This window comes from Alligator mississippiensis, chromosome 16 (assembly GCF_030867095.1).
Source record: "Alligator mississippiensis isolate rAllMis1 chromosome 16, rAllMis1, whole genome shotgun sequence".
Classification (NCBI taxonomy): domain Eukaryota; kingdom Metazoa; phylum Chordata; order Crocodylia; family Alligatoridae; genus Alligator; species Alligator mississippiensis.
Genome location: NC_081839.1, coordinates 9,749,083 through 9,767,861, shown reverse-complemented (window position 1 = coordinate 9,767,861; position 18,779 = coordinate 9,749,083). Strand labels below are relative to the sequence as shown.

At 52.0% G+C, this 18,779-nt stretch overlaps 2 protein-coding genes across 4 annotated transcripts; both read left to right on the top strand.

The window, feature by feature from the left end:
• Positions 1–663: 663 nt before the first annotated feature.
• CD320 (CD320 molecule) lies at positions 664–7,819 on the top strand. Of its 3 annotated transcripts, XM_059719584.1 has the most exons (9): positions 664–979; positions 1,188–1,322; positions 1,414–1,710; positions 2,476–2,772; positions 3,537–3,833; positions 4,597–4,896; positions 5,443–5,508; positions 5,911–6,059; positions 6,697–7,819. In XM_059719584.1, the coding sequence occupies exons 1-8, from the start codon at positions 715–717 to the stop codon at positions 6,054–6,056; spliced, it is 1,803 nt and encodes a 600-aa protein (XP_059575567.1). In that variant the 5' UTR covers positions 664–714; the 3' UTR covers positions 6,057–6,059; positions 6,697–7,819. The 3 variants fall into 3 exon arrangements, with proteins under 3 accessions (XP_059575567.1, XP_059575569.1, XP_059575568.1); XM_059719586.1 differs by lacking the exon at positions 1,414–1,710 and having other exon boundaries at positions 669–979; XM_059719585.1 differs by lacking the exon at positions 3,537–3,833 and having other exon boundaries at positions 675–979.
• A 2,302-nt stretch (positions 7,820–10,121) lies between these two features.
• LOC102574396 (potassium voltage-gated channel subfamily V member 2) lies at positions 10,122–18,779 on the top strand. The gene is made up of 2 exons (XM_006275884.4): positions 10,122–11,513; positions 18,507–18,779. The coding sequence occupies exons 1-2, from the start codon at positions 10,251–10,253 to the stop codon at positions 18,777–18,779; spliced, it is 1,536 nt and encodes a 511-aa protein (XP_006275946.4). The 5' UTR covers positions 10,122–10,250.

Sequence of the window (18,779 nt, the reverse complement as noted above, 5' to 3'; positions counted from 1 at the left end):
AACAGCCAGCCCGTGCCCCTCGTTCCTGACCTGCTGCCCCCCAGGCGCCAGTGTGTGGGGCGGGGGGCCCCAATCACTCCTTGCAGGCTGGGACTCCGCCACCCTGCACGGGGAGAGCCATGGTTTCCTACGTTTTTCTCCTTTAAAGGAGAATCTGTGTTTAAAGTTTGTTGATCCATTTTTCAAGTTTGCTTGCGACCCTTTCAAGTATTCTTGTGACCCGGAGGTTGAGAAACACTGCTCTAGTGAGTCTAGCCCTCTGCTCAAAGCAGGACCAGCCCCAACTAGATCATCCCAGCTGAGGCTTTCTCCACCAGGGTCTTAAAAACCTCCAGGGATGGAGAGCCCGCCGCCTCTCTGGGCAGCCTGTTCCAGTGCTTTACCACCCTCCTGGTGAAAGAGCTTTTCCACATTTCTACCCTAAACTTCTGCTGCTGCAACTTGAGGCCGCTATTCCTTGTTCTACATCCGTCACCAGGGATATCTGTAGAAAATTGAATTTTGCAGAGTAGGAACATAACCTCGCCCGTCCACGGCTCGGCAACGCTTCTGGGGAAGGAGGTGGCTGTTCGTACTTGGCTTTGGTTCTTGCTGGAAAAATTTGGCATAAGTCCCAGGCGAGCAGAAGTCCCGGAGCAGGGAGAAGTGCACGGGACTGCAGCGTGACAAGCCGAGTCGGGGTCAAGGGAGGTGACACGTGTGTAGCCGCAGCACATGCGCACCAGCCCCGGGCGGCTGGGGCACCGAGGGTCGCCAACAGCCTCTCGGCGCATGCGCACTCCCCTTCGGACTTCGCGGGCGCGACGTGCGCGTGCGTCCCGCGGTCCCGCCCCCCAGTCTTCTGCGCCTGCACGCACCACCGCGCGCTCTTCTCGCCGTCTGCTGCATCGTGGTCGGGGGCAGATGGCGGGTCGGCGGTTGCTGCTGCTGTTGCTGGCGGGGTTGCTGGTGCCCGCGCGCCTCCAGACGCCCGAACAAGGTCGGGGTTGGGGTGGGTCGCTCGAGCCGGGCGCAAGGGCTGTAGAGCGGCGCAGGCGGGACACGCCCTCGGCAGCGCCTATTGGCTGCGCGCCGCGTGTTCCCGGCCCCCTCGCACACCCCCGCTCCTCATTGGTGCGCTGGCCGCGTGGCGGGGGGAGGGGTGGGGGCGGGTCGCGCAGGCCCCGCTGACAGCCGCGTCCGCGCAGGGCCCGCGCCGTGCCCCGAGCACGAGTTCCGCTGCGCGCCCGGCGACTACTGCTTCCCGCGCACCTTTCTCTGCGACGGCCACGACGACTGCGAGCACGGGGAGGACGAGCAGGACTGCGCGGCGCCCACCGCAGGTGCGGGGGAGCGGACGGGGCTGCCCCGGGGGAGGGCCCTCAGCGCGGCCCGGGGGGCTCCCCTCACCACCCTGCTCTCCCCCGGTCGCAGAGGCCCCACCGTGCGGCGCGGGCGAGTTCCACTGTGTCCAGGGGGGCTGCGTGCCGCTGCAGCAGACGTGCGACGGGGAGCGCGACTGCACAGACGGCAGCGATGAGAGCACCTGCAGCACCCCCGGGCTCCCGTGCGGGCCCCACCTGTGGCAGTGCAGGACCTCCAGGCTGTGCCTGCCCCGGGGGCACCTCTGCGACGGCCGCTGGGACTGTCCCAATGGCACGGATGAATCTGCCGAAGCCTGCCAGCTCCACGAGGCCCTGTCCTCCGCGGTGCCCAGCACGGCCAGCACAGGTCAGAGATGTGACTGGACTGAGATGGTCAAAGGCTGGGTGGGGGGCAAGAGCGCCAGCAGGCGGATGAAGAGCTGGGAGTGTATAGTTGTAGGTGGGTGAGTGGGTGGAGATGCAATAAGGAGTTGGGATGCTTTGAGTATTGGTCCTTCACAGAGGTGCATTCTGCTCCTGAATGACCGTTTAACCAGACGTGAGTCAATTGTGCATTTCCATGGCGCGTTTGAGGCCCAAGACTTGGGTTGGGCAGAGGAAGCTGCTTGAAACTGTCCCTTCCTGACATTTCCTGGCCCTTCTAGCAGAGGAAGCGGTGTCTGTGCAAACTTCTGGCGTGCAGACGTTCCCAGCTACCTCTTGGAGAGAGGAATTTCGAAAGTTTGTCAAGCGCACACAGTGCTTCAGTTTCCCCCAATGCCGTGTTAGTTCTGTTTTCCCCCTTGGCCATCCTGTTCATCTCTTTTCCCTTGTGCATGTGGGCTTTTTACCCAGCAGTAGCAGGGGCAGATCTTGCTTGGAAGTAATAATACCCTGTGGTGATGGGATTCGGCAGGAGTGAACAGGAGAGCTCAGTTTTTTGCCGACAGTTCTGAACTCCTCTCGGCGCTGCCTCCAGGTGACAGAGGCCATTTAAAAGCTGCTGCGTAAGGTCCCCTGGGGCAGGCGTCTGCCACTACTGCCCTGCTCCCCCAGCACGGCCTGAGAGGGGCCCGGGGAGCTCTGGCCTCACCCTAGTCCCCCTCATCTCCCTGCTCTCCCCCGGTCGCAGAGGCCCCACCGTGCGGCGCGGGCGAGTTCCGCTGTGTCCAGGGGGGCTGCGTGCCGCTGCAGCAGACGTGCGACGGGGAGCGCGACTGCACAGACGGCAGCGACGAGAGCACCTGCAGCACCTCTGGGCTCCCGTGCGGGCCCCACCTGTGGCAGTGCAGGACCTCCAGGCTGTGCCTGCCCCGGGGGCACCTCTGCAATGGCCGCAGGGACTGTCCTGATGGCACAGATGAATCTGCCGAAGCCTGCCAGCTCCACGAGGCCCTGTCCTCCGCGGGGCCCAGCACGGCCAGCACAGGTCAGAGATGTGACTGGACTGAGATGGTCAAAAGCTGGGTGGGGGGCAAGAGCGCCAGCAAGCAGATGAAGGGATGGGAGTGTATAGTTGTAGGTGGGCGAGTGGGTGGAGATGCAATAAGGAGTGGGATGCTTTGAGTATTGGTCCTTTACAGAGGTGCATTCTGCTCCTGAAAGACCATTTAACCAGACGTGAGTCAATTGTGCATTTCCATGGCGCGTTTGAGGCCCAAGACTTGGGTTGGGCAGAGGAAGCTGCTTGAAACTGTCCCTTCCTGACACTTCCTGGCCCTTTTAGCAGAGGAAGCGGTGTCTGTGCAGACTTCTGGCGTGCAGACGTTCCCAGCTACCTCTTGGAGAGAGGAATTTCGAAAGTTTGTCAAGCGCACACAGTTCTTCAGTTTCCCCCAATGCCGTGTTAGTTCTGTTTTCCCCCTTGGCCATCCTGTGAGTCTCTGTTCCCTTGTGCATGTGGGCTTTTTACCCAGCAGTAGCAGGGGCAGATCTTGCTTGGAAGTAATAATACCCTGTGGTGATGGGATTCAGCAGGAGTGAACAGGAGAGCTCGGTTTTTTGCCAGCAGTTCTGAACCCCTCTCGGCGCTGCCTCCAGGTGACAGAGGCCATTTAAAAGCTGCTGCGTAGAGTCCCCTGGGGCAGGCGTCTGCCACTACGGCCCTGCTCCCCCAGCACGGCCTGAGAGGGGCCCGGGGAGCTCTGGCCTCACCCTAGTCCCCCTCATCTCCCTGCTCTCCCCCGGTCGCAGAGGCCCCACTGTGCAGCGCGGGCGAGTTCCGCTGTGTCGAGGGGGGCTGCGTGCCGCTGCAGCAGATGTGCGACGGGGAGCGCGACTGCACAGACGGCAGTGACGAGAGCACCTGCAGCACCCCTGGGCTCCCGTGTGGGCCCCACCTCTGGCAGTGCAGGACCTCCAGGCTGTGCCTGCCCCGGGGGCACCTCTGTGACGGCCGCCGGGACTGTCCTGATGGCACGGATGAATCTGCCGAAGCCTGCCAGCTCCACGAGGCCCTGTCCTCCACGGTGCCCAGCACGGCCAGCACAGGTCAGAGATGTGACTGGACTGAGATGGTCAAAGGCTGGGTGGGGGGCAAGAGCGCCAGCAAGCAGATGAAGGGATGGGAGTGTATAGTTGTAGGTGGGTGAGTGGGTGGAGATGCAATAAGGAGTTGGGATGCTTTGAGTATTGGTCCTTCACAGAGGTGCATTTTGCTCCTGAATGACCGTTTAACCAGACGTGAGTCAATTGTGCATTTCCATGGCGCGTTTGAGGCCCAAGACTTGAGTTGGGCAGAGGAAGCTGCTTGAAACTGTCCCTTCCTGACATTTCCTGGCCCTTCTAGCAGAGGAAGCGGTGTCTGTGCAAACTTCTGGCGTGCAGACGTTCCCAGCTACCTCTTGGAGAGAGGAATTTCGAAAGTTTGTCAAGCGCACAGTTCTTCAGTTTCCCCCAATGCCGTGTTAGTTCTGTTTTCCCCCTTGGCCATCCTGTGAGTCTCTTTTCCCTTGTGCATGTGGGCTTTTTACCCAGCAGTAGCAGGGGCAGATCTTGCTTGGAAGTAATAATACCCTGTGGTGATGGGATTCGGCAGGAGTGAACAGGAGAGCTCAGTTTTTTGCCAACAGTTCTGAACTCCTCTCGGCGCTGCCTCCAGGTGACAGAGGCCATTTAAAAGCTGCTGCGTAAGGTCCCCTGGGGCAGGCGTCTGCCACTACTGCCCTGCTCCCCCAGCACGGCCTGAGAGGGGCCCGGGGAGCTCTGGCCTCACCCTAGTCCCCCTCATTTCCCTGCTCTCCCCTGGTCGCAGAGGCCCCACCGTGCGGCGCGGACGAGTTTCGCTGTCTCCAGGGGGGCTGCGTGCCGCTGCAGCAGACGTGCGACGGGGAGCGCAACTGCGCGGACGGCAGTGACGAGAGCACCTGCAGCAGCACCCCCGGGCTTCCGTGCGGGCCCCACCTGTGGCAGTGCAGGACTGCCAGTCTGTGCCTGCCCCGGGGGCACCTCTGCAACGGCCACAGGGACTGTCCTGATGGCACGGATGAATCTGCCGAAGCCTGCCAGCTCCATGAGGCCCTGTCCTCTGTGGGGCCCAGCACGGCCAGCACAGGTCAGAGATGTGAATGGACTGAGATGGTCACAGGCTGAGGGGGCAAGAGCGCCAACAGGCAGATGCTGAAGCTGGAGGGCTGGGAGTGTAGGTGGGTGAGTGGGTGGAGATGCAATGAGGAGTGGGATGCTTTGAGTATTGGTCCTTTACAGAGGTGCATTCTGCTCCTGAATGACCATTTAACCAGATGTGAGTCAATTGTGCATTTCCATGGCGCGTTTGAGGCCCAAGACTTTCTTGGGTTGGACAGAGGAAGTTCTTCAGTAGTTCTTCAGTTTCCCCCAGCGCCATGTTAGCTCTGTTTTCCCCCTTCGCCATCCTGTGAGTCCCTTTTTCCTGGTGCGTGTGGGTTTTTTGCACAGAAACAGCAGGGGCAAATCTTGCTTGAAAGATCTCCCTGTGGTGGTGGGATCCAGCAGGAATGAACAGTAGAGCTCATGATCTTGCTCAGACAGTTCTACACTCCTCTCAGAGTTGGCTTCAAGCTCAAGGTGACAAAGATCGTTTAAATATCCAATGACTGACTGTCCTGTGCTTTCATTTCAGAGACTCCATCTGAGACCCCAGGATCACTTCTGCATCAAGCTCCCTTGTGGGTGATAGCTACCATTGGTATGTGAGACTCCAAAGCTACAGCTCATCTTGGCTTTTGCTTAGTGGAGTTAAGTGAAATGGGGCTCAGGTCAGAGTGATTCAGATGCTGTTTGTTCAGTAATAGCTTACCGGAGCCTTGTCCTGTTCTAGGGTTCCCAAACTCCTTCTTCTTGCATCATGTTGTAGCCCCACAGCCATCTAAGCCATGTTGTGCCACCTGCTGCCTGAAACGGAATCACCCAGCATGGGACAGGCACTAACTTCCTTTCCCTTCCACTCCTCCAAGGCACTCAGCCTGCTGCTTATCCTTAAAGGTTTTTGACTGGCCTTTCTCATGGGCACTGGGCTGGAGCAGCTGAATTGCATTTACTGTCTAATATAAGGTGATATTGAAGCAGTTTTCTGCTCTTTACTGTGCAGTGCTCCTGAGTGTTCTGGTGGGTATAGGCTGCATCACTGCATGGCGACGATCCAGAAAAAAGAGCAGCTTCACCAGTATCAGCCTTGAAAAAACTTCCAAGGAACAGCTCATGCCTGCCAGAAGACCCTCAACTACATTTCCCTGATGGGTAGGTTTCTTACCCCTACACTGGATCCGAACCACTCGGTGCAGCTACTCGGAGGGGGAGAGAGCCCACCCCTTCCTGAGCACCTTTTTTCTGCAGGGGAGAAGATGCTCCTTGTCCCATCCCAGCTCACCACCAGCTCTTCTCTCTGGGAGGTTATCCCCATGTCTTTCCTGTAAATGCACTTCTCAGCTGCCTGTGCCCCAGTGAGTTGTGTTCTCTGTGTGCAGGAGAGCATTTTCCCTCAACACACACGCTTTCATGCATGCATGCACAGTGCTAATCTCTGAGTAAGAGTAAGGATGGGGTCCCTCCCCACTGCCAAATTTTTTGTGGTATGGAAGTGGTTTTGACTGCTGTCCTACCTCCAAACTCTTCTGTTCTGAGAAGCCTACTGTCTCTTCTTTCAGTGGCTATTTGATAACTGGGCAGATGTGTGTCGGTGTTGGGGCAGATGTGTGTGGGTGTTGAATCCAGGGGAAGCTTCAAACTCCTGAATGCTGGGATACTTTGCTAATCTTTTGGCCTCTTTAGAGTGGTTTGTTTTCCCCCCACAGCTTTAAAACTGAAATGAAATCCAAACCCCTGGCACAGAGGATTGTCAATAATCACACTTTTTTGTTTTTCTGCTTTTTTTCAGGAAGTTCCTGCCTGCAGGTTGGCTCAATCATCTTCGCACTCCCTGCAGATGCTGTTCAGATGGATCTTGACAAGGTCTCAGGGGTTTGATTGGGTGACAGTTGCACTAAAATAATTAAGGATGTTCCCCCAGCACAAATATATATACTGTAAGAAATTGGCATTGGAGAATCAGAAATGACCCTTCTGGTGCTGTGAAATCAAATGTCCCATGAAGGTGATGGCAATTCTTGGGATGCTGTAATGATTACCCTAGAGAGGATATTTCACATGCTGCTTCTCACCAGAGATTATAGTCATGATATAATTTTACTGTACTACAAGTCTTCAAAGTATTACCTGCTGGCATTAACCCATCAAGGAGTTGAAAAACTGACATGCTTCCTGTACCTCTAGGCTTTTCACTGATGACGGGTTGAGCTTTAGCTTCTAGGCACATGATGTGGCATTTGGGACCCAAGTGCTCTTCATTCCCACTGAAGTCTATGTAAGAAGTGTTCTCTGCTTCTTGTAGTATTCAGCCTAATGTTCCCACCTTAACGCTGGGTTTCCTAGAAGTTGCCTGTTTAATGTAGTTGGAAGAGCATCTGAGCAAATCTTGTCAAAACCAAAAACTGCAGGAGTCAGTTTTGCATTTCATTGCTTTTAGCTCTTAATTTTGGTGTCATAACCAGTTGCTACCTTCATGAAATCAGTTCATGCAGTAGACCATTGGCTTTTCAGTTTGTGTACGTGTGTATAAGGCATTGCTACTGTAGAGGGAACTACTAGCAGAGGGGAAGGGATGTGCACTCTTTTCCCCCATTTAAACCAGTAGTTACCTCTGTTTCCATGTTTGCTGAATGTAAGCTGAGAATTCTACTTAGAGGGCAAACACTCCAGCCAGCAGTCTCAGAGTGCAGGACTCCTTTGGGTTTTGTACAGCAAGCACCTGTGCATTTGTAGCACAGGGGAGAGGGTTTGTAAGAGTTATGAATTATTTAAAATTCCACTTCTTCCCAGCTTTGGGATAGCACAGAATGAGACGCTGAATCTGTGAGGGTGGAGCACTCTGCTTCTGGATGACTGACAGATATATGAAAATGTTACAGTTTATGGGAGAATAAAACTTTTAAAGAACTGTTTGTGGCTGTTTGGATTTTTATTTCTCAGGTCATGTCTTGTGACAATGTAGTCACTGTGCTCAGCAGTGTATTGAATCCAAGAAGACATGGCTCCTGGCCTTCCTGATGTGGAATCCAAACACAAGTACGAGCATCCAACACTAATCACGACAGGATGGCTCAGCCCAAGGTGCACTGTGCAGCCTTTTGACTTTGGGTTGTACAGGATCTTAGATGGTTAACAGGAGAATGATGTCATTGCTTACCTGGATGCAGGGAAACATTTGGCTTTTCTGATTTCTAAAAAAATAAAGCATAAGTTAAGATGTGTAGGGTCAGGTTCCACCTTTTATGTATTCTGTCTCCTTAAGCTTGTGGAGTTGTGCCTACATAGTAAGGTTGCTGTCTGGCAGTGTTCCTCAAGTACACTGTACTCATCTGGCCAGGCTACCTCCAAAACTGGGAACTGTCACTGTGTCTGTATGACTAGGGAAATGCTCATACCATCACTCAGCAGTATTGATTAGCCTACCTGAATTGTAACATGGATAAAGTTACACTGTAGGAAGCAGCTTGCACAGAGCATCATAGGAGGCATGATGCTGCTGCTGCTGCTGGCGACAGGAAGTTTACCATATCAGGGTGGCACTGGATTCCCCTAAACTTTGGAGTAGGTCTTGGGTGAACCTGTGTGCCAAGCAAGTCGCCTATCACTTAATTTGGCATCATCGTGCAGTCTTAAGCAACACTAACATACACACTTGATAGATGCATCTGCTAGTCCTGTATTGGGGTCTCAGCAGTCAGTTCAGGGTTCCTCAGTGCTCAATAGTAGTAAAATTACCCAGTAGGCTCTATGTAAAAAGGAATATAGAGACAATTATAGAAAGGGGCCACAGAACATGTGAGATCAGAAGCAGGGCTTTGTTTTTGCTCTAGCCTCTTCCACTAGAATCTCAAAGCAGGTTACATATATTAACTAATTCACTGCAAAGTTATCTACAATGGGTTTTCCACATTTTTAACAAGGGTATACCTTCTGTCTCAAAGTTTCAGCTCATGTACCCCTTTATATTTTTTTCTTGTTTTTAAGCGGGGGCGGGGAGAGCAGATCAAGGCACCACGGTGAAGGAGGGAGTAGGACTGGGGCAGAGCACAGGACAGAGCCGTGAGCAGTTCTGCGGCCTCCCCAAAATTTGCTGTAGCCCCACCTTCCCTCCCAGCACTGCTGCTGCCCACCCCGAGTGCAGCCCGGGCCAGCACCCCCTGCCAGGAAGAGCCCAGTGTGGCCCTGGCCCCAGCCCGCTCTGCACACAGATGTGGTGGCACAGGCCCCCTGTGTCGTCCCAGGGTTTGTGCAGCGGTGGAGCCACCCCCCCACCCATGGCTCAGTCCTACACGCTGCCTAGCTGGAAAGCCCCAGCCCCACTTTCTCCCCCAAGAACTTAACAGCTGCACCCAGCTGTTCTCCACATGGCCTGGCTGCACTCCAGGCTGCCCACACGCTGCTCTGTGGCTGTGTGCATGCACGCAGTTCTACGTACCCCTTATGACCCTTTTAAATACTCCTAGGGGTACACGTATCCCTTGTTAACAACCATTGATCTACAAAATGGGGCAAAGGGTCAGCTGCTGATGATCATTCTGCCGTCCTGTAGGCTGTTGAGCAATGTGAGGAGAATGATAGAAGCCCTCAATACTTTCTTACTAGACTGTACAAGTTGAGAGAGGTTTTGTCTTGCATAGACTGGGCTAGGAGCCAACAGATCTTCAGCTTTGTTCAGTCTGTGAAAGTTTATCTTGTTTCAATGCTGCAGAAAAGTAATGGTTCCCATCAGTCACATTTTGCATGGAGCTCCACTGAGACAAGGAGAGTTTTAATGCACAAATAGGTAATGAATGAACAAATCTTAAAGCAGCACCTGAGCTGGAGATAACAATGTTAGAGTTGACATTTGTTTTTGTTACCTCCTTAGCAATTCAGACATTAGCAGGGATTGAATGAAAATGAATTCCCATGATGTGCTTTTTTTTTCCTGATTCAAATACAGAAATGATAAATACTTGTACCCTTATCTGGAAAGGAGCTAGAAGCAACCAACTAAAATGAAGAGGATAAAAGGAGGACTGAAAGAAATGTATACCTGGATATAGCTCCTTACATAAAAGGGCTAACACTTCAATCTTACTAATGTTTTAAGGAGCTAGAACTTAGCTACCTCTGACCTCCACAGCTTAATTCCAGTCAGTAAATCTCATAAGCTATCAGCTTTGTGAGCCCAGCAGTACACAGAGCTCCAGCACAGCCTGTAGCCTTTGGCACTGAGGGTGGAGCACTCTCAATAGCCTCTTCACAAGCTTAGGGAGCTTTTCTTAGTCAACATATGTAAGGGAAACACGAAGCCAGAGCCATCAAGCCAGAGGCCATAATTTTGTGGGTCTCTGGTGTGAAATGTCAGGTGCCATAAGACAGCTGGGGATGAGGCGTGCAAGTCTTTATGACAACCTGAAGATAGGGAGCCGCCAAGATTGCTGTCCAACTCCAGAGAAAGAGGTAACTGTTTTCCCTTTTGCACAAGGCAGCTTGATTAAGCAGTGGAGCTCCATGCAAAATGTGACTGACGGGAACCAGGAGAAGAGCAACGCTCCTCCGCAACAGAACCGATACTTCCTCAACATCAATGTTGGGGGCACATCTTTTCGGATTGCTTGCAAAGTGGCTGCTCGTTACCCCATCACCAGAATTGGGAAGCTGGCAATCTACACAGACCCCATGAAAAAACTGCAGCTCTGTGATGACTACTCAGTGCAGAGGAATGAATACTACTTTGATCGTGACCCCTTCGTTTTTTATTACATCTTCCATTTTTACCAGAGCGGGGTCCTTTGGATAATGGATGAGCTGTGCCCTGCAAACTTTGTGGAAGAAATTGAATATTGGGGCATTCATCTGCGATACTCCCAGCAGTGCTGCCGGATCCTATTTGAGGAGAAGCAGTCTGAGCTCAATGAGTATCTGAAAGTACAGAGGGAGCTGGAGGCAGAGCTTGAGCCCGCAGAGCGGGAGGAAGAATTTGAGGGCAAGTGTCTGGGAGGGTTTCGGAAAGCTGTTTGGAACCTCATTGAGAATCCTTATTCTTCCATCCCTGCCAAGATCATTGCCATCATGTCCAGCTTCTTTGTGCTGATCTCCATTGTGAGCATGACACTCAGCACAGTGGAGGAGATGCAACACAAAACCGGAAAGGCATGTATGGAGCAGCTGGAGGCTATCTGTGCTGTCTTCTTCACTTCTGAGTATCTCATGAGGCTCATATCAACATCCAGCTTTCAGAAGTTCTTGCGAGCTGCATTTAATGTAGTCGACATGCTGGCCATCCTGCCCTTCTACATCCAGATTCTCTTTGAATATTTAACTGAAGGGGATATTCTCTACCATGAGGAACTGCACAGAATGAAGAGTGTGAGCAAGCTGGGGAAAGTCCTCAAACTCATCAAACTCCTGAGGATCTTCCGCATCCTCAAACTGGCTCGCCACTCCACCGGCCTCCGAGCCTTTGGTTTCACCATCCGCCAATGCTATCAACAGGTGTGCTGCCTCCTCCTCTTCATTGCCATGGGTGTTTTCACATTCTCTGCTTTGATGCACTCGGTGGAACATGATGTCCCAGGCACCAACTTCACCAGCATCCCTGATGCCTGGTGGTGGGCAGCGGTAAGGTGCAGCTATTCCTTATTAAGGGAAGTGTTTTGTTTGGGTCGGGGGTACATGTGGGTAGTCAAATCATTCTGCTGGCCTGAGCTCAGTGCTAGGGGAATATTTACCACCCTACTGGCTGGACTCTGACAACGGAAGTCAAACTTGCAACTGAAGATGGCAGCGTAACATGCTGAACCCATTAGATAGCTGGCAGATTCCCAAAGCCCAGAAGCAAAGCAGTTGATCGGGGGTCTCTGGTCAAGAAATGTAGTGTAAGGTCATCGAGGTGGGGGCACAGAGGGCCCTGTGTCACAGCAGTTCAAGAGACACAAGGGCAGCAAGAACTTCAGACTATACATCTCACCTGGGCAGGATTAACCTCTACCCAGGCTGTGATGGAATAAGAACCTTGTGATCTGGATCAAGTTGCTTCACCTCTGCTCCTCTGTTTACTCATCCGTAAAATGGGGATAAGCACTTTACAAAAACTGCTGTGTGAGAGCTGGGCATTAGTGCACTACTTTGTTGAAGGCAAACATTTTATAACAGAAAGAGCCTTTGAATCACAGGGCTCGGATGCATGCACCTGAGAGGTCTGACAAGGTAATCCAGGGTGTGGATCTCAGGTACCAGGCCAGGAAGGATTGTCTGTACAAACTGAACACACCAAGCACTGTGTGTTCTTGTTAATGGTGTTGGGTGATAAATCCTCAGGATTTGGGAACAGTGAGCATCTGAAGCCAGAACTAAAAGGTGCCATTCCCCAGGGCAGCAGGACACTGAGTGCTAATGTGGCCCAGGCTCAGGGAGAGATGGGGTGGCTGGGATCATGTTGGAGGGAGAGACATGTCTGTGGCCAGTGGAGGGTGCAGGAGACTCGCACAGAAAAAGTCTTGAACTCATGGCAGGAAGGCATAGAGATCAGGGGAGGGAGGTGATGTAGCTTCAGGCCTGGTCTCATGAAGCAAGGGACATTAGTAAGGCTGGATCTTATCCCTGGGGGACAGAAAGTACATGAACCTGGCTTGGCCAAGCGGAGCGTAAAGAGACAACACACCAATCAGGATCCAAAATCAGGAGGCAGAGAGAGACACATGGAGCCTGCTAGTGGGAAATGGGGCATGGAGCATGCGGGGTGGATCTATAGCGCAGGTCCCTACGTCACAGGAACAGCAAGGGGGGAATGGACCTGCACAGGGAAGGGGGGTCATTGAACTGAGCTGGGCTCAAGATGAATACACTGAGTTGCACTATTCTGGCCTGAGTTCAGGTGAGAGGGCAGAGAGTGGCAGAGGGTGAAGCTTTTGTATTGACAATACAAGTTGTGATTCCAAGAAAAGAAACAAAGCATTTGAGACTCCAGCACTAAGCAGGGTTTTTAATCAATAGGTTATAAGGGCAGAAGGGACCACTGTGTTTATCTAGTTTGACCTCCTGCATGGCCCAGGCCACACAACCACCCTGAATTAATCCCTGTTTAAACTAGAGCGCTCTTTTAGAGAGAGATTCAATATTCAGCTCACACAGACAAAGAATCCGCCACAACAGTGGGAAGTTGTTCTTAATTATGGCTAATTGTCCTCTCTGTTGTAAATTGTTCCTCATTTGCAGTCCGTATTCATCTGGCTTCAGCTTCCAGACATTGGCTCTTGTTCTGCCTTTGCTTGGGTGAAGAGCCCATTATTGAAGCCATGTTCCCTGTGTAGGCACTTACTGTTTATGACTGAGTTTTCTTCATTTCAGTAGCTCCCCCTGTTCTCTTTCCCATTAGTTGTATGGAGCCTGCTAAAAACCCGCAGCTTTGCACTCGCTACAGATGATATCGGAATTTCCTAAAGGAATAGTCAGTCAGAGACGGTTCTGACTCGATAAAATTAAATCCCATTTCTTTGGAAGACGCACACAACAGCAAGAGGATAGAGCTCAGTGTTCAACCCTATGCTATTTGTGGCTGAGCTGCTGGAAAAAATCACAGGCACAGCAGGATCCTCCTCTACCTCAATGTGTTCAGGTTCCTGTTCACATGCTCCCATCTTAAGTCCCAAATTTGAAAAATGTTGGTCCTGGATATTGCCTCATATTGCATTCACAGTATGGTGGGCCTGAGCCAACTAATTAACTCTATCTCTCCATGTTGTTAATCAGCCGTGCAAAGAGCTGCACTGGGGCAACTGGTAATGAACTGGAAAGAGGGGTTGACTACTTCTTGTTCCAGAACTTGTGTAGCATTTTTGTCCCAGATTTTGCTCCCTGAAAATCAGTCCCTTATCTGTGTACCCCTTTCTTAGTCCAGGGATCTGACCTGTGAAGCTCTTCCTGTACAGGCCTGGGCCCTAAGCTCTCCAAATCTAGTGGATGATGATAAAGGTTTAGCTCAAACTTCTGGAAAAAAAAGTTTGTAAAATCAGCATAAGCTTGAGATGAGGGGACTGATTCCCTCTGCACCCATATGCCCTCTGTGCTGGTGTTTAAACCACTGCAAACAGCAGGTAGACATCACTAGATCAGGCAGTGGGAGTCTCACACCAACATGGCCTTGGTTTAAGTGGCTAAACAAGACAATAGCCAGAGCCATGAGAAATCAGAGTTGAAATGTCTGGATGCACTTCAAGTAAAGGAACTGACTGGGGCCCTCAAAGCTTCTGGTGTTGTCGCTCGATTACTGTAGCAACAGGCTCAGATGGTGCTGGAGTAACAGGACACAATTACAGATAAAATCATTGGGCTGATGTTCTTTTTTTAAATCAGAACTAAAGTCACATGTATATATAGACAGTTATTTGGTTGTACAGTTCAACATCATGACCAAACAGTTCACACAAAACATCACTGCCAGTTACATTTACATTTCCACTCGCTGCATCTACTTAGCCCCATCCCCAGTCCCCACAACCACATCCCAACCGACACCAAACCCTCCTCTTTCCCTTCCCAGTCCAGATTCATGGCACCACTGGTCTTCAGCAGTCGTCTTCTGTGTTCATGTCATGAAAAACCATGTGCCATGTTTCCTCTTCCAGGTTTCTACTGCCTCTTTTTCTCTCCCCTTTGTCTTCCTCTGGTTTTTGGAAGTACAGTTGCAGTTTGTTCACCCCCAGTCTTACGCAGTCCTCTACTGGGAGGCTCAGATGCTCGTACGGCAGCAAGTTCTTAGGTTTTTCCGCAGAGCATTTTTGAAGCAGAAAACGAAGTGGTCAAAGTGGCCCATCAGGGTCCTTTGCTTTTTTGTCAAGTAGCCAAACAGCACAGCCTCCCCATTCAGGTTCATCCCCCCGTCAGCAACCAGAGGAGCCAGATCACTTTCCCCAAGACTTCTCTGGTTTGTGCAGTTCCAGAGTAGTGATCAGTTGTCTGTATCCCAGGCAGGTCTGGAGGGCTGCCAACTCCCACTCTGGGCTGCACTTCCCGCACTGGGATTACTCAGTGGATATCTGCCGGTTGAGATCCCTCTGTTCTTTCTGTAGGCCCTTGTGACACATGCTTTTCCACCGGGCCTAGGAGCTATCACTGGGCATTTCTACACAAGATGCTGAAAGCTCAGTAGACTAATCCTACTGCACATTAGCATCACCTAAAAGATGTGCACCAGCGCTACTGCAGTAGCACCAATTATGGTGCATTAACTTAGTATCTGTTGTTACAGGTCCTCAACTTAATGCGCCATAATAATTATGGCACATTAATGCATGTATAGACATGCCCAATGGGGAACACGCTCACCAGCAACAGTCTGTCTCTCACCCTCACTACTACTTGCATCTTGCAATAGTTCATTAGGGTTTCTGGGCCTTGTCTTTCAGCTCATAGGGGTTGTGGAACTGCTCCAGGATCTGGTCGGACCATGGAGGGTCCCAGGCCGACAAGTGTGTTCTGGGCACAGTGTACACCTGCCATGCTGAAGCAGGCCTCCATCAAGGTACCAGATAAAGCATGTCACCTTGAACCCTCCTGTTACTGCCAGCTTATAGACCCTGGCTCATTACTTTGCCCAGAGAAAGAGCAGCATATCTGGAAACCCCCAGCCCTTGGTCAGTTAAGCCTTGTACAGGGTGGTTCTAGCTGGCTTTGCCAAGCTCGAGCCCTAGAAGAAGATACACATGTCCCTTTGGATCCTGCAGACAGTCTGCTATGAGGACCAGTATGAAGACCAGCGTGGTGTATGGAAGCACTGGTAGCAGCACCACCCTCATGAGCCATGCATCCTCTCATTGACAGGTGGCATGAACTCCACAGCCCTAATCTCTGCTCGACTGTAGCCTCAGTCTTGTCATAAGCCTTCTGACCCATCAGCTCTGGGTCCAAGTCTACCCTGAGGTTTTTACCCCCTCACTTGCAGAGCTATGGATTGCCATTAGAGGGCTCAGGACTGTCAAGTCCCCAACCTCTCCCTGCTGCATGCAGGTGCTCTTGCTCACATTTACCAAGGCTTTCTGGCCACAGGCTAACAATTCTGCTAGAACGGTGGTGTTGTCCTGGCCAGCTACGCCCCAGACTCTTATTAGACTGAAGGGAAGAGGTAGGAAAGGTAACATTTCAATGCACGGGTGTGAGCAAGGAGTGAAAGTTCACATTCCAGGTGTTCAGGACTTAGCCAGAGGGTCATTTGTTGGAGCTTGGCTTAAGTCAGTGGTTCCCAACCTTAGGGTCATGTCCACAATTGGGGTTGCAACACTAAAAAATGGGGTCGCAAAGACACTCAACAGTGACAACTGTTTATGATGAAAATCACAGAAAAAAGCAGGAACGGTGGGTTTCCCCTTGCAGGCTGGCAGACTTCTAGCCTGGGAGGGGGGCAGTCAGGAAGGGGTGCCACGTGCATGTGCGCGCACACATGCCCATGGCAGCCAGGTAGCATCTTGCAGCGCCCTCCAGATAAGTGTAGTGGGGTGGGAGAGGGCAGATTGAGGACCGTATGGCGAGGGAGGGAATGGGGCAGGGTTGTGGCTGGGGGTGCTGCCCAGTCAGGCCAGTGCATGGAGCCTGGGGTGAGAATATGGGGCCCAGCTGGGGGAGCAGGAAGGAACCAGGGATGACTTGTCTGGGGGACAGCAGTGGTGCTGGCTCCCTGCTGCTGCACACACTCCTGGGGAAGGAAGCATGGCAGGGGCCTGGCCCCCCTAGATTTGTGTATGGGGCAGGGGCGGATGCAGGCCCACTGTGGGCTCAGGGCTTGGCTTGCTGCCCTCCTGCTCAGTGGGCTGCAGAGGCCCCTGGAGGAAGGGCAGCATGGCAGGAAGTCTTCAGCAGGAAGCCTGCATCCTTCCTCCCCACTCCGATGGGCTCCACTCTGGCCGTGCCACATGCTGGGGGTGGGGGCATTGATCTTGTCTGCATCACTTTGGGGTGGCAAAAAATTTCCAATGTTTAAATGGGGTCATGCTGAGAAAAAGGTTGGGAAGCACTGGCTTAAGGGGTGAGCTCACACGAAAGGGTGTGAGCTCCACCACCCATCGACTGGGGAATATAGTGTGCACGGACCTTCAGACAGCTGGGCTGCACTGTCCTTACCTGTACTGATATCCTGAACTGGCCAGGCCAGGCTAGAGAGGCCATCACTCATCATCATCTGCACCCACTCATGGATTTTTATTTTTCCTGCCTCTTCCCTTCAGTCTAATAAGAGTTAACGGCCAGAACAACACCGCCATTCTAGCACAATTGTTAGCCTGCGGCCAGAAAGCCAGCTTCACAATCTCTTTAGTCTGGCCTTGGTAAAAGCATGCTCCATCATAAAAATAGTTGTGTTTTTTTGCCCTCACTACTCCTATTTGAGGCTGTTCCAGAACCTCACTGCTCTGCTTGTTAGGAATCTTCTGATATCCAGTTTAAATATGTCCATGGCCAGTTTATATTCATTTGTTCTTGAGCCAACATTGTCCTTAAGCTTAAATAGTTCACTTCCTTTCTTGGTGTTCATCACACCACCCCGCTTCCCAAATTGTATTTATACAGAACAATCAGCACTATAGTGAGGAAGTTTGGCGCCCAGAGCAAAGCCTGCAGTGGCAGCTCGCCCCCAACCTGCGCACAGATCCGGCGGGGCACATGCCCCCCCATGCTTGCCTGGGAGTGCATGCAGCAGCAGGAGCCACCCTCCTCCCATCCCTGTGCCCCCCAAATGAGCCACTTGCAGCTCCATCCTGTGTCCTGCCCTGGCTGGGCAGTGCCCATTGGCACCCTTTCACTTCAGCGCCCAGGGCGGTCTCCTTGCTCCCCTCCTCCTTCCCCTTGCTACGGCACTGAGAACAATTACATCTCCCCTCCTGACCCTGACTTCTACTTCACTGGATACTTCCTTATCTTTACTGGAAATACCTCATCTGATATCCCCTCAAATCACATTTAGTTTTTTCACCGTCACATCACCTCAAGAACTCATGCTCATCCCATCAAATCAGCATAGGAGGAGTTTAGCTTGCAGCTCACTGCAAAGTGGACAGGCTAGCAATCCAAATTAAAATGAAACCTAGGTTCTACCTCACACCCTTAGTTGGTCCAGATCCACCAAACCCGGATGAGATTGTTCTGTATTTTAATAGCAGGGGCTTAGAAGCAACGTCTGCAGTGATGGCATACCCATGAGTTTGGAGAAGAGAAGAGGATTGTTATCACATGGCCACCCCTGGAGTTGAGGAAAGCATGTAGTGTAGTGCACAGGTCGTGGGAGTGGAGAGAGTCACGTGCAGTTGTGGCCATGAGGGGAAAGAACACAAGCTAACTCTGTCTGGGCATGAGAGCTGATACAGTGGGGTGGACAGTCAAGCTGATCCCCAACTTGGGCACATGGAAGACATGTGGAGTGATATCAGGCGTGTATAAGTGGGGTCTGGGTACCCAGGAGAGCTATTACCCAGCTTTCAAATGGGAGAGACAGGTCAGACTATGAGAGTGAGGACAAGGACCTTTTTTGGTAGTAAGGACCTGGCTCAGTGGGCAATCAGGCCAGGAGCAGCCTGCTAGGACATGAGTTGATGGGATTTTATTCTTTCTCTCTCAACCCTCTTTCAGGTCAGCCTCTCCACAGTGGGCTATGGAGACACCGTGCCCGACACAGTGCTGGGCAGGATGGTGGCATTTGGATGCATCTCCTTTGGCATCATTCTCAATGGGATGCCCATTTCCATTCTCTACAACAAGTTCTCTGATTACTATGCCAAGCTGAAAGCCCATGAGAATGAGACTAGCCTCTCAGCCAAGCTTGGCAAGAAAATTTGCTTTAAGGAGAGAGCCATGAAGAAATTGGCTGAGTGCTGTTGTGCTGATACCCACATCCACCACTGA

Bases quoted from the DNA above. Each gene is read 5' to 3' on its own strand.
- CD320 (XM_059719584.1), top strand. From the start codon at position 715: ATGCGCACCAGCCCCGGGCGGCTGGGGCACCGAGGGTCGCCAACAGCC. The intron at 1,323-1,413 runs GTGCGGGGGAGC...CCCCGGTCGCAG, and splicing joins CTGCGCGGCGCCCACCGCAG to AGGCCCCACCGTGCGGCGCG. The intron at 4,897-5,442 runs GTCAGAGATGTG...CTTTCATTTCAG, and splicing joins GCCCAGCACGGCCAGCACAG to AGACTCCATCTGAGACCCCA.
- LOC102574396 (XM_006275884.4), top strand. From the start codon at position 10,251: ATGTCAGGTGCCATAAGACAGCTGGGGATGAGGCGTGCAAGTCTTTAT. The intron at 11,514-18,506 runs GTAAGGTGCAGC...ACCCTCTTTCAG, and splicing joins ATGCCTGGTGGTGGGCAGCG to GTCAGCCTCTCCACAGTGGG.